Here is an 11773-nt window from a genome sequence, read left to right as displayed (position 1 = left end):
AGCGCGGGCTTTCCCATTTGAGCTCGCTGAGTCCCGCCCACGGGGCGCCAGTGGTTGGACTATTGGGTCTGTCAATCGGCGCGAGTTGCTCTGCGATTGGCCGGTAGGGCGGCGAAGACCGGCTTCCTCGCGGCGGGAGGTGAAGCAGTGGTGCCCCGCCAAGGTGTCGGTCGTCGGCCCCAGGTGAGAAGCTAGCGCTCTGCAGCGGGAGACCGGGCTCCGTGGGGTCCCCCCGCCGAGCGGGCCTCGGACGAGCCAGACCCGAGTGCGTTGTTCGCGGCGCGGCCGGCTCCTCCACGTGCGGCTCCGGCCCGGGCGGTGGCCCGCCACCCTGCGGCCGTTTGCCCCGCGCCGCGCCCCGGGGCCCGGGGTCGGGCCTCCCTGGACCTCCGTGTCTCCGCCCCTGCCCAGCCCGCCCGTCGCTCGGTCCTCTCCGGGACTTAACGGTTGCGCTTATCCGTTCCTGTCGCCTGTCCTCCGAGAAGGTGAGCTCCACCCAGCACGGAGACCGTGTCTTGCACAGCTGCGGACGGTGCCGGGCTCGGAAGGAGCTTTCCGGTCCACGTGGGGTGACTGCACGAGTGGGGGTACAGCCCGCCGCTTCCCCGCATCCTCCCTTGGGTGTCCCGCGCTCACTCGGCTTTCCCCGCCATCGTGTCTTCGCCAGTTTTTCTTTTCTGGAGACGGGCAGTGAGTGGCCCGAGCTGAAAACTCCGGACGTGGTCTCATTGCCTTTCATTCTCGCACCGCTTCGCCCACCGGTACATCGATGGCAGTTCTACGTCGGGCTCTCTCTCGTGGTTCCCTAGCCATCTTCCTGCCATTGCTTTGGTTTAAAACCTCCTCGTTTCTTGCCTGGATTACTGTCCGCCCCCCCCCCCCCCGTGATCTTTGTAAAATGTGCAACTGGCCTTTTTTTTTTTTCATTTTTCCGAAGCTGGAAACAGGGAGGCAGTCAGACAGACTCCCGCATGCGCCCGACTGGGATCCACCCGGCACGCCCACCAGGGGGCGAGGCTCTGCCCATCTGGGGTGTCGCTCCGTGTCATCCAGAGCCATTCTAGCGCCTGAGGCAGAGGCCATGGAGCCATCCTCAGCGCCCGGGCCATCTTTGCTCCAATGGAGCCTTGGCTGCGGGAGGGGAAGAGAGAGACAGAGAGGAAGGAGAGGGGGAGGGGTGGAGAAGCAGATGGGCGCTTCTCCTGTGTGCCCTGGCCGGGAATTGAACCCGGGACTCCTGCACGTCAGGCCGACGCTCTACCACTGAGCCAACCGGCCAGGGCCGCAACTGGTCTTGTTGCTCCCAACCATGGAGCTCATTCAAGTCAGTCTTAGGGATAAAATCCAGACTGTTGAGGCAGACATCAGGGGCCCTGGTTACTACCGTCCGGCTGTTCCTCTTCGAGGGCTGTGGGCATCTTTTCTCTGCAGTGCCAGCCCCTTGCTCTGCGGGTGCTTCCTCGAGGAAGCCTTTGCTTACACCTTCTGTTACAAGCAGACGTTGTCTTGGGCATTGTTTAGGGTGCCTTGCAGCAAGGAAGAGACACAGTCTCTAAGGGGCGCTGACGGCCCTCAACCCTTGAAGCCCAGAGGAAGGCAGGTTTTCGGGTGGCTTCACCCCGAGGCTGGTTCAGCTCTCGGTTGTCCAGCCGTGGTGGGGGCAGTCGGAGGTGTTGGCCTCCCAGCTTATGTTCCAGTGGCAGAAGGTCACCCAGAAGAGGAAGGAGCGTTTCCCCAGAAGCTCCCTGCCAGACCTGCCCTCGCATCTGTTTGTCTGAGCAGGGTTACTCACTCACACTTTTTGGAATCAAAACTGGCAGTGGGAATAGGGCTACTCTGAGGCACCATGAAATCCTTCCTGGGTTCAGCTTTCTATGATAATAATCCCCCTTCTCCCTGCCTCCCACCCCCAACCTCAAACTGCCATTGCCCTAAAAATCTTTAAGGGTCTGTGGCTTCACTGGGATCTTAGGGCCACTTCTGCTCTCTTCTGGATGAGTCACTCTCACAGGTCTGGTTTCAACGCATGTGTCTTGTTTTTACTTTTTGCAAGCTTCTCCTACTTCCGGGAAGCTCAGAGATGCCACAGAGACCGTATTCTCTGGTGAGGTAGTTCTGATATGCAAAGGCCGCTCAGTTATCCATTCTGCTATAAGCTTAGTTTTTCAAAAACTTTTTTCTTTTTAAATTTACCTGGAATGAATTCTTTTTTTGTGTGTGTGTGTGTGTGGCAGAGACAGAGTCAGAGAGAGGGACAGATAGGGACAGACAGACAGGAAGGGAGAGAGATGAGAAATATCAATTCTTTGTTGCGGTTCCTTAGTTGTTCATTGATTGATTTCTCATATGTGCCTTGACCGGGGGGCTACAGCAGATCGACTGACCCCTTGCTCCAGCCAGCGACCCTGACCCCAAGCTGGTGAGCCTTGCTCAAACCAGATGAGCCTGCGCTCAAGCTGGTGACCTCACTGTCTCGAACCTGGGTCCTCCGCATCCGAGTCCAACGCTCTATCCACTGCGCCACCGCCTGGTCAGGCTGGAACGAATTTTTGTACAGTGAATCCCGGGGACTGCGGTTTGACCAACACGGTTGTCACCACATGCAGAGTTGTCGGTTCGCACAGACTTCACTGTGAGAGGTGTACACGGCTATCCTGCCCTGACTGACTGTGAGGATGACCTTGAACCAGGAGAGAGCTGGCCTGTGGAGGTCCGGGTAGAGCCAGCCCCTTTCCTTTCCAGCCCAGGTCCACCCTGTGTGGGAGGGGCCTGCGTGTCCATGTGTGGGCACCTGCTGGTTTGTTGAAGCTTGATCTTCCTGCAAAGGCTGTTCTTCGTCCTGTCCTCAGGTCTGTGAGTGCCGACGTGGGAGGCCCAGGAGGGGCAGAGGCCTGGGCAGGTCTGGGAAGTGGGGTCCAGGCCCTGTCGCCGGGAACTTTGGCTGTTAGCATCCCTCGAAGGTGGTCTAGAAGAGGGGGTGCAGGCTGTTGGGGGACATCACCTCGGCCCTGGGACTCCTCACTCTTCTAGGACCCCTGGCTTCCAGAAGTCTGTCTGTACTGTAGTTATGCAAGGGAAGGTCACAGGAGATTTTTCTGTACTTTTTTTCTAATGTCTGCATGAAAATTTACAAGTATTTAAAGAGTTAAAAACATAAACTTCTGCCCTAGCTGGTTGGCTCAGTGGTAGAGTGTCGGCCCGGTGCATGAAGTCCTGGGTTCAATTCCTGGTCAGGGCACACAGGAGAAGAAACCATCTGCTTCTCCACCCTTCCCTCCTTCCTCTCCTGCAACCATGGCTTGAATGGCTTGAGCAAGTTGGCCCCAGGCACTGAGGATGGCTCCATGTCCTTGCCTCAGGACCTGAAATAGCTTGGTTGCCAAGCAACTGAGCAACTGCCCCAGATGGGCAGAGCATTGCCCTATAAGGGGCTTGCCAGGTGGATCCCAGTTGGGGTGCATGTGGCAGCCTGTCTCTGCCTCCTCACCTCTCGCTTAATAAAAAACAAAACATAGCCTGACTTGTGGTGGCGCAGTGGATAAAGTGTTGACCTGAAATGCTGAGGTCGCCGGTTCAAAACCCTGGGCTTGCCTGGTCAAGGCACATATGGGAGTTGATGCTTCCTGCTCCTCCCCTCCTCTCTCTCTCTCTCTCTCTCTCTCTTTCTCTTTCTCTCTTTCTCTCATGAATAAATAAAGTCTTTAAAAAAAAGGGAAAACAAAACAAATCCTAAACCTCCATGTGGACCCATCTTCAGACTCTTCACATCTACATTTTTGGGAGCTCTGTGGGTGATTCTGGGTGCAGCTGGTGGGACCCACCTGATCGGTGGCTTTGGTGACACTGCTCTTGAGCTGTGAGCGTTTGCGGTCAGTGTGGTCTGCAGCCAGGCTTTCCACGGCCTCCCCCGCCCAAGTCCACTTTCAGCACTTCTCCTCCCCCCCCTCCCCCTGTGCCCTCAGAGAGCTGCTTGCTGCAGGACTTGGTTCAACCATCCCCACACTGTGGTGCTGACCCACAGGGCAGTTGGGTCTGTGAGTCTTTTGGGGCTGAGCTTAACGTAGGCTTGGGAAGAATTTGTAGGTTACACTGTCCTCGTGTTCTCTTATTGCTGATGTTCATCAGTGTCCCCTTGTTTTCTAGTTGACAGTGGTTCCATGGCTGACCGTCTCCCAATGGAGGACAGAGGCTCGCCGGCCATTGACGAGGATCGGAGGTGCCTGCGTGTGGGCCCACCCTTGTCGGCGTTCACCGAGGGCCCCACTGTGCAGACCTCCCCCCAACTCAGCAAGTCTGTGTCCTCGGCCCACAGACACCTGAGCAGAAGGAATGGGCTCTCGAAACTCTGCCAGAGCAGGACAGCGCTCTCCGGTGATGACCTCCGTGTGGTCATTGTGGCGTCTTATCTCCGTTCCTGCAGAGAAAGGTCTAGGCCAGAGCAGGACAGCGCTCTCTGGTGATGACCTCCATGTGGTCATTGTGGCGTCTTATCTCCGTTCCTGCAGAGAAAGGTCTAGGCCAGAGCAGGACAGTGCTCTCTGGTGATGACCTCCGTGTGGTCATTGTGGGTGTCTTATCTCTGTTCCTGCAGAGAAAGGTCTAGGCCAGAGCAGGACAGCGCTCTCCGGTGATGACCTCCGTGTGGTCATTGTGGGTGTCTTATCTCTGTTCCTGCAGAGAAAGGTCTAGGCCAGAGCAGGATGGTGCTCTCTGGTGATGACCTCCGTGTGGTCATTGTGGTGTCTTGTCTTTGTTCCTGCAGAGAAAGGTCTAGGCCAGAGCAGGATGGTGCTCTCCGGTGATGACCTCCATGTGGTCATTGTGGCGTCTTGTCTCCGTTCCTGCAGAGAAAGGTCTAGGCCAGAGCAGGATGGTGCTCTCCGGTGATGACCTCTGTGTGGTCATTGTGGGCGTCTTATCTCTGTTCCTGCAGAGAAAGGTCTAGGCCAGAGCAGGATGGTGCTCTCCGGTGATGACCTCCGTGTGGTCATTGTGGCGTCTTATCTCCATTCCTGTAGAGAAAGGTCTGGGTTTCCACGCTGCTGTGTGCACTGGTCGAAGATTCCGCAGACATTCCTGCGGTGTCTGTTCTGTGAGATTCTTGGGATGGGAACTTTTTTTCCGGCAGCAGTTGGAATTCCGCATTTCAGGTCAGATTAGAGCGGAGTGTTCTCTCACTTCAGAGTGCGGGGACGCTGAGCTGAGCCAGGCTGCGTTGTGGGTGAGACACGGGTTTGCTAGTTAAGCCAGCCAGGACCTGCTGACGGCACTGCAGTCTCGGGCAGAGAGACCAGGTGGGGGCAGCCAGCTTCACAACAGAGGCAGGCGGGGCTGCCCAGGGACGGTCCAGGAGCTGCTCCTGCTGCCCACCCGTTCACCGACTTCTTCTCCGAGTCAGCCAGAGCCCAGAGCTCAGGCACCCCTGGGCCCAGACACGCGAGGAAGAGGGTGTCACTCTGCCTTTGAGGAGCTTGTCGTCTGGGGGGTCGCTTGAGGAGACAGCCGCGTGCGCGCTCGAAGTTGGTGGGCCTGAAACGCAGAACGGAGACGGTGGCGAGGTGGCGAGGAGCCCACTGACAGGGTGAAGGGCGGGAGGGGGTCTGCTCTCACGGAAGGAGCAGTTTAACAGAGGCCGCTGCCGCCTCAGGACTGTGGACTTTAGCCAGGTGCGCTGGCCCAGGGACAGGGCGTTTGGGAGCAGAGGCAGAGCTGGTGCCACAGTGCTGTCCTGAGGCACGAGGCGGTGGAGCTGACCCTGGGTTTCTGGACTGATGAGGCCACTCCCTGAGAAGGTGGGGGCTCCTCAGTGACGGGTCCGAGGGGATAAGAGGGTGACGCTCATATATTTTTTTAATTAAACATTTTTTTAATTGATTGATTTGAGAGAAAGGGAAACATCGATTTGTTGTTCCACTTATTTATGCATTCATTGGTTGTTTCTTATATGTGCCCTGATTAGGGTCAAACCCTTAACCTTGGCGTATCGGGACGACGCTCTAACCGCGTGCTGTTTGGTTTTTGAGCTGCCAGAAGGAGGGGCTGATGTTGCTGAGATGGGGGGCAGCCGCTGGAGCCCGGGGTCGCGGAGGGTCTGAGGCTGAGCCACAGCAGTGGAGAGAGGCCGGGAAGGGGAGGCCCAGGCACTTTCGGGGGTGGGACAGCAGGGGTGGAGCAGGGGAGCCCCTGGAGGTGTGGCCTGCAGCAGACTTCCTGGGGGTGAGGACTGACAGTTCTAGCAGAACGGAGGGGGGAGTGGAGACAGCAGGTAGCATTTGCATTTGTGACTTTCTAGGAACGAGTAACAAGGCTGAGTCCAGTGATGGACACGAGTGTGCCCCTTGGCTTGGTGGTGGGCAGGGACCTCAGAGTGTCATTTGCACAGAACTGTTGATCTCTGAGGGTCACAGCTCTGCTGACTGGAGCCCCTGGTGGCTTAGGTAGATCAGGGACTGTTCCTGTTAGTGCGTGACTCAAACTGCAGATTAATTTAGGGCTTTTGTGGGGATTGGGACATAGGGATTGGGCCTTGCATGTCTCAGAAGCAAGCTCCTGGTGACCCTGAGGTCTAAAGCTTCCTTTCCTTTTCTCTCCAGAAGACAGATGGAGCTCCTACTGTCTCTCATCGTTGGCTGCCCAGAACATCTGCACAGGCAAAGCACAGAGCCCCGCACAGGCCGACCCGGCCGGGTCACTGGCCAGCACATCCTGCTGCTCACTGCTGCGCGGCTTGTCCTTGGGGTGCTCCACGCCCCTGCTCCCGGCCCCTGCGGGCAACCCCAACAAGGCCATCTTCACGGTGGACGCCAAGACCTCGGAGGTATTTGCAGCCGTGGGTTCTGGGTCTGTGCCTTCAACCGGCAACCTCAGTCAGAGGTGTTTGTGCATGTTAAGTGCAGCTAGGAGTGTTTGGTCTTACGTATGTGGTAACAAAAGAGACATGAATTCGGGGGACCTAACTGTGACGCAGCGAACCCGTTGAACCCTGTTGTCGAGACCGAGGCTCAGGGAGGCTGAAGCGCCCTTTGCCTGTGCTCACTCAAGTGTTGCTCACAGCCGAAACGAGAGCGATGCCCAGTGTTTGAGCCAATGTGCTGGCCTGATTGCACGCGTACACACGAGAGCTGAGACTGTCGGAGGCGTGTGTGTCCCGTCTTGATGGGTGAAGGACACGTGGTCGGGTGCACTGATGGGGGACGTTCTTGTTTCCACGTGGTTGAGACACAAGGTCCCAAGGGCGTCACTGTGTGAGCCGCCAGGTAGATGGTGAGGAGAGGATGAGTCCCCCTCCCTGGCAGGTGCCCGTGTCTCCTTCTCGCCATTCCCGGGAGTCAGAGTTGCTGCTGGTGACGCTGGTGGCTTTTCTGTGACACTCAGATCCTGGTGGCCAACGAGAATGCCTGCCGGCTGCTGGGTTACAGTGGCCACGACCTCATCGGCCAGAGGCTCACGCAGCTCTTCCTGAAGCCAGACTGCGACGTGGTGGAAGCACTCAGTGAGGAGCACGTGGAGGCCGATGGCCGCGCTGCCGTGGTGTTTGGCAGAGTGGTGAGTGTGGGCCGGGGGCCTGGCCGCGGCTGGAGCGTGCGCCGTGGTGTTTGGCAGAGTGGTGAGTGTGGGCCCGTGGCCTGGCCGCGGCTGGAGCGTGCGCCGTGGTGTTTGGCAGAGTGGTGAGTGTGGGCTGGTGGCCTGGCCGTGGCTGGAGCGTGCGCCGTGGTGTTTGGCAGAGTGGTGAGTGTGGGCCCGTGGCCTGGCCGTGGCTGGAGCGTGCTCTGTGGTGTTTGGCAGAGTGGTGAGTGTGGGCTGGTGGCCTGGCCGTGGCTGGAGCGTGCTCCGTGGTGTTTGGCAGAGTGGTGAGTGTGGGCCGGTGGCCTGGCCGCGGCTGGAGCGTGCTTCGTGGTGTTTGGCAGAGTGGTGAGTGTGGGCCGGTGGCCTGGCCGTGGCTGGAGCGTGCTCCGTGGTGTTTGGCAGAGTGGTGAGTGTGGGCCCGTGGCCTGGCTGCGGCTGGAGCGTGCTCCGTGGTGTTTGGCAGAGTGGTGAGTGTGGGCCCGTGGCCTGGCCGCGGCTGGAGCGTGCGCCGTGGTGTTTGGCAGAGTGGTGAGTGTGGGCCCGTGGCCTGGCCGCGGCTGGAGCGTGCGCCGTGGTGTTTGGCAGAGTGGTGAGTGTGGGCCCGTGGCCTGGCCGCGCTGCCGTGGTGTTTGGCAGAGTGGTGAGTGTGGGCCCGTGGCCTGGCCGCGGCTGGAGCGTGCGCCGTGGTGTTTGGCAGAGTGGTGAGTGTGGGCCCGTGGCCTGGCCGCGGCTGGAGCGTGCGCCGTGGTGTTTGGCAGAGTGGTGAGTGTGGGCCCGTGGCCTGGCCGTGGCTGGAGCGTGCGCCGTGGTGTTTGGCAGAGTGGTGAGTGTGGGCCCGTGGCCTGGCCGTGGCTGGAGCGTGCTCCGTGGTGTTTGGCAGAGTGGTGAGTGTGGGCTGGTGGCCTGGCCGTGGCTGGAGCGTGCTCCGTGGTGTTTGGCAGAGTGGTGAGTGTGGGCCGGTGGCCTGGCCGTGGCTGGAGCGTGCTCCGTGGTGTTTGGCAGAGTGGTGAGTGTGGGCCCGTGGCCTGGCCGCGGCTGGAGCGTGCGCCGTGGTGTTTGGCAGAGTGGTGAGTGTGGGCCCGTGGCCTGGCCGCGGCTGGAGCGTGCGCCGTGGTGTTTGGCAGAGTGGTGAGTGTGGGCCCGTGGCCTGGCCGCGGCTGGAGCGTGCTCCGTGGTGTTTGGCAGAGTGGTGAGTGTGGGCCCGTGGCCTGGCCGCGGCTGGAGCGTGCGCCGTGGTGTTTGGCAGAGTGGTGAGTGTGGGCCGGGGGCCTGGCCGCGGCTGGAGCGTGCGCCGTGGTGTTTGGCAGAGTGGTGAGTGTGGGCCGGTGGCCTGGCCGTGGCTGGAGCGTGCGCCGTGGTGTTTGGCAGAGTGGTCAGTGTGGGCTGGTGGCCTGGCCGTGGCTGGAGCGGGCAGCAGGGGGTGGCAGGGGCACCGCAGGAGCAGAAGCTGCCGCTGCCGCTGGCCTGGCGCTGCTCATGGGGGAGGAGGCCCGATGGCCTCTGCAAACCTGCGGGCGGCGCGTCCGGTTCTGGGAGGGACGGACTCCCGTCGGGGGGTGCTGGGGGGCTGGCGGGACTGGGAGGTCTTCCCAGAGCTTCGCTTAGCTGGTCCGTGTGTCCCGCCCGGACTTGGCCGGTTGAACTGCATGTTAAGTGAGGAGCCTAAGCCTCAGGCACTGGGAGAAGCTAGACCGGGTCCATGACACCGAGAAGTGCCCGTCCAGGGCTGACCGCTGAGGAGAACGGAGCTGTGCGGTGTGTGTGTGTCTGTTTCTTAAGAAATTACAGACACCGATCATAGAAATCTACTCTTCTGTTAGAACGATCATTCAGAGATTGTAAGGCTTAGTGTCAGAAACCATGTGGGCGCTTTGGTTAATTTCCAGAATGTCAGGTAGTTGGACAGAGCTTGAAAACGCAACATGCCTGGGGTGGGGAGGGCTTGGCCTTGGGGGCAGCAGGGGCAGCCTGTCCCTGCCCGCAGGTGGACGTCGTGAGCCGCAGCGGGGAGAGGATCCCAGTGTCCGTGTGGATGAAGAGGATGAAGCAGGATCCCCGCCTGTGCTGTGTGGTGGTGCTGGAGCCCGTGGAGAGGGTCTCGGCCTGGGTCTCTTTCCAGAATAATGTGAGTTTGTGCAGTTTCTCAGCAGCATGGGCTCGGGCACGTGTCTGCTCCCCAGTGCCTCGCAGACCTTATTCCCCACCCCCCCGGGTTCTGCAGCCCTGTCTGCTGAGCTCCTGAGTAGTCGTGCCCGTGGGTGGGGAGCCCTGTCTCCCTGTGCCTCAGTTTCCTCATCTGTAAAGTCAGGGTGGAGTGTGACCCCTCGTAGGACTGGGACATGCGGAGCACAGACAGCGCTCGGCGTGAGCGGTGGAGGCGGCCGCCGTGCTTGCGCACGAGGCTCTGGCACACGGGGCTCTGGGGGCCTCCAGACTGGCCGGTGCAGGCCGGCGTGGGGGGAGCTGTTGTCAGGAGTCCGTCTGCACCCCTGCAGCGGGAGTAGCCTCAAGGTGTCACTGAGGCTCAGTGAAGGTTGAAGCTGAAGTGGAAGAAGCTGTTAGCACAACACTGGCTTTTCCCCCAAGGGGACCATCACGGCGTGCGACAGTGTCTTTGCTCATCTGCACGGCTACGAGTGTGGGGCCGAGGTGGCCGGGCAGCGCCTCACAGACCTGATCCCTTCTGTGCAGCTCCCCGCACCAGGCCAGCACGTCCCACAGGTGAGCCCTGGCCACCTGCCTGCCTCCCCTGGGAGCCTGAGGGGGAGGAGGAGGCTGTGGGGCTCCCCTGACGGGCGTGTGACAGGTGGTCTGAAGCGCAGACTCGGAGCTCAGCCACAGGAGGTGCTGTCTGCTCAGTGGTGCATCTTCTTTCAGAATCTCAAGATTCAGAGGTCTGTCGGAAGAGCCAAGGATGGTACCACCTTCCCTTTGAGCTTGAAGCTGAAACCTAGGCCCAGCAGTGAGGAAGCAGAAGCTGGCCAGGCGGCCTCTGGGCCAGGCTACACAGCGTCTGTCTGGGTGTTTTCCACCATCAGTGGCCTCATCACCCTCCTGCCGGATGGGACCATCTATGGCATCAACCACAGCTTTGCGCTGACGCTGTTCGGTTATGGGAGGACCGAGCTCCTGGGCAAGGTGGGCCCTCTTTGGGTGCCTGGCCGCGTCCCCTGTGGGGAGGCTGGTGTGCGACCCACGGTGAGGGAGGGCCTGGGTCCCAGGCCCAGTGCCTCCGAGTCTTCTAGTCCGGCTGCCAGCTTTACTGGGGGTGGGGGAGCGCACAGGCTGAGGGGGATCGCCTGCTGGTGACCCTGCGCCCTGCTCGCTTTTCTAGAGCCCACATTGAGCACTCTGACACCTGGCCGTCTCCAGAGCCACCCAGGAGAGGGAGGGGGTTCTAGCCTCAAAGCCCCATCCTGAGCGAGTCTGGTCTGAGATACTGGACTAGCTGGGGGCCTGTCTGCATGTCCCCTGACTGTCCTGGGGGGTTGGGGAGCCTGTTGTTTGGTCAGTGTTGAAGGAGGGGATTTCTGGGACCTTCTTGGTTGAGCTTTCTCTCAGCTCCCTGGATGCACAGCAGGGACCAAGGCTGGTGACTGCAGCTGTTTCTTATCCAAGACTTCTGAGCCGTCCCATGTCAGTTACTGCAAAAAGGCATCACAAACTTAGTGCCCGAGTGACAGTCAGGTGTTTTGGTCTGAAGTCAGCCTTTGAGCTGAGTTGTAGGTGGGACAGCCCGCTCTGTTCCGTGTGGTCTGGGGGCGACATCTTCCCGGTTTCTGGTTCAGTTGAAGCAAATGAACTCGGTTGGCACGACATTTGGACAAGGAATTCCCACAGGCACAGCGAGGGCAGCAGGGCCCTTCGGGGGCGTGTGTGGGTCAGGGCAGTTTCCAGAGGCAGCCTCTGTCCCTGTGGTCCTGGGCCCGGGACCCTCACCCTGAGGCCACAGCCAGTGCAGCGCAGGCCTGTGCTGGACCTGACGGGCAGTTTCCTACTGCTCAACGCCCTGTCCTCTGGTGCCAGGATACTGGAGTAGTAGGTTTACAGTGGGTCCCAGGCCTGAGGGAAGGAGGGCAAAGGCCAGGCGTCTGCTTGGAGACATGTCGCTGTCAAAACAACTAGCTTTGAAGTGTTAATTTTACATTTTTACAAGAAAAAGGAGAGCAGTCCCGAATTCCATGCTGAGCGCCAGGGGGGCTTCAGG

The 11773-nt window shown here is 59.9% G+C and overlaps 1 protein-coding gene and 1 non-coding gene across 2 annotated transcripts in view; one reads left to right on the top strand and one right to left on the bottom strand.

Moving 5' to 3' along the window:
* The first annotated feature begins 434 nt into the window (after positions 1 to 434).
* The window catches only part of PASK (PAS domain containing serine/threonine kinase), a 34583-nt gene continuing 23244 nt past the window's right edge, over positions 435 to 11773 (top strand). The window contains exons 1-7 of the mRNA XM_066345981.1: positions 435 to 485; positions 4144 to 4371; positions 6594 to 6817; positions 7375 to 7545; positions 9551 to 9691; positions 10153 to 10287; positions 10444 to 10704. Of these exons, the coding sequence (XP_066202078.1) occupies positions 4158 to 4371; positions 6594 to 6817; positions 7375 to 7545; positions 9551 to 9691; positions 10153 to 10287; positions 10444 to 10704 (1146 nt within the window). The 5' untranslated portion in view covers positions 435 to 485; positions 4144 to 4157. The remainder of the gene's footprint in view (positions 486 to 4143; positions 4372 to 6593; positions 6818 to 7374; positions 7546 to 9550; positions 9692 to 10152; positions 10288 to 10443; positions 10705 to 11773) is intronic.
* On the bottom strand, positions 1208 to 1283 carry TRNAV-GAC (transfer RNA valine (anticodon GAC)). Its single transcript has one exon. It is a non-coding gene; the product is annotated as a tRNA-Val (tRNA).

Source organism: Saccopteryx leptura, chromosome 7, assembly GCF_036850995.1.
Source record: "Saccopteryx leptura isolate mSacLep1 chromosome 7, mSacLep1_pri_phased_curated, whole genome shotgun sequence".
NCBI lineage: Eukaryota > Metazoa > Chordata > Mammalia > Chiroptera > Emballonuridae > Saccopteryx > Saccopteryx leptura.
Note: the sequence above shows the minus strand (reverse complement) of the source record. Positions and strands in the feature narration are given on the sequence as shown.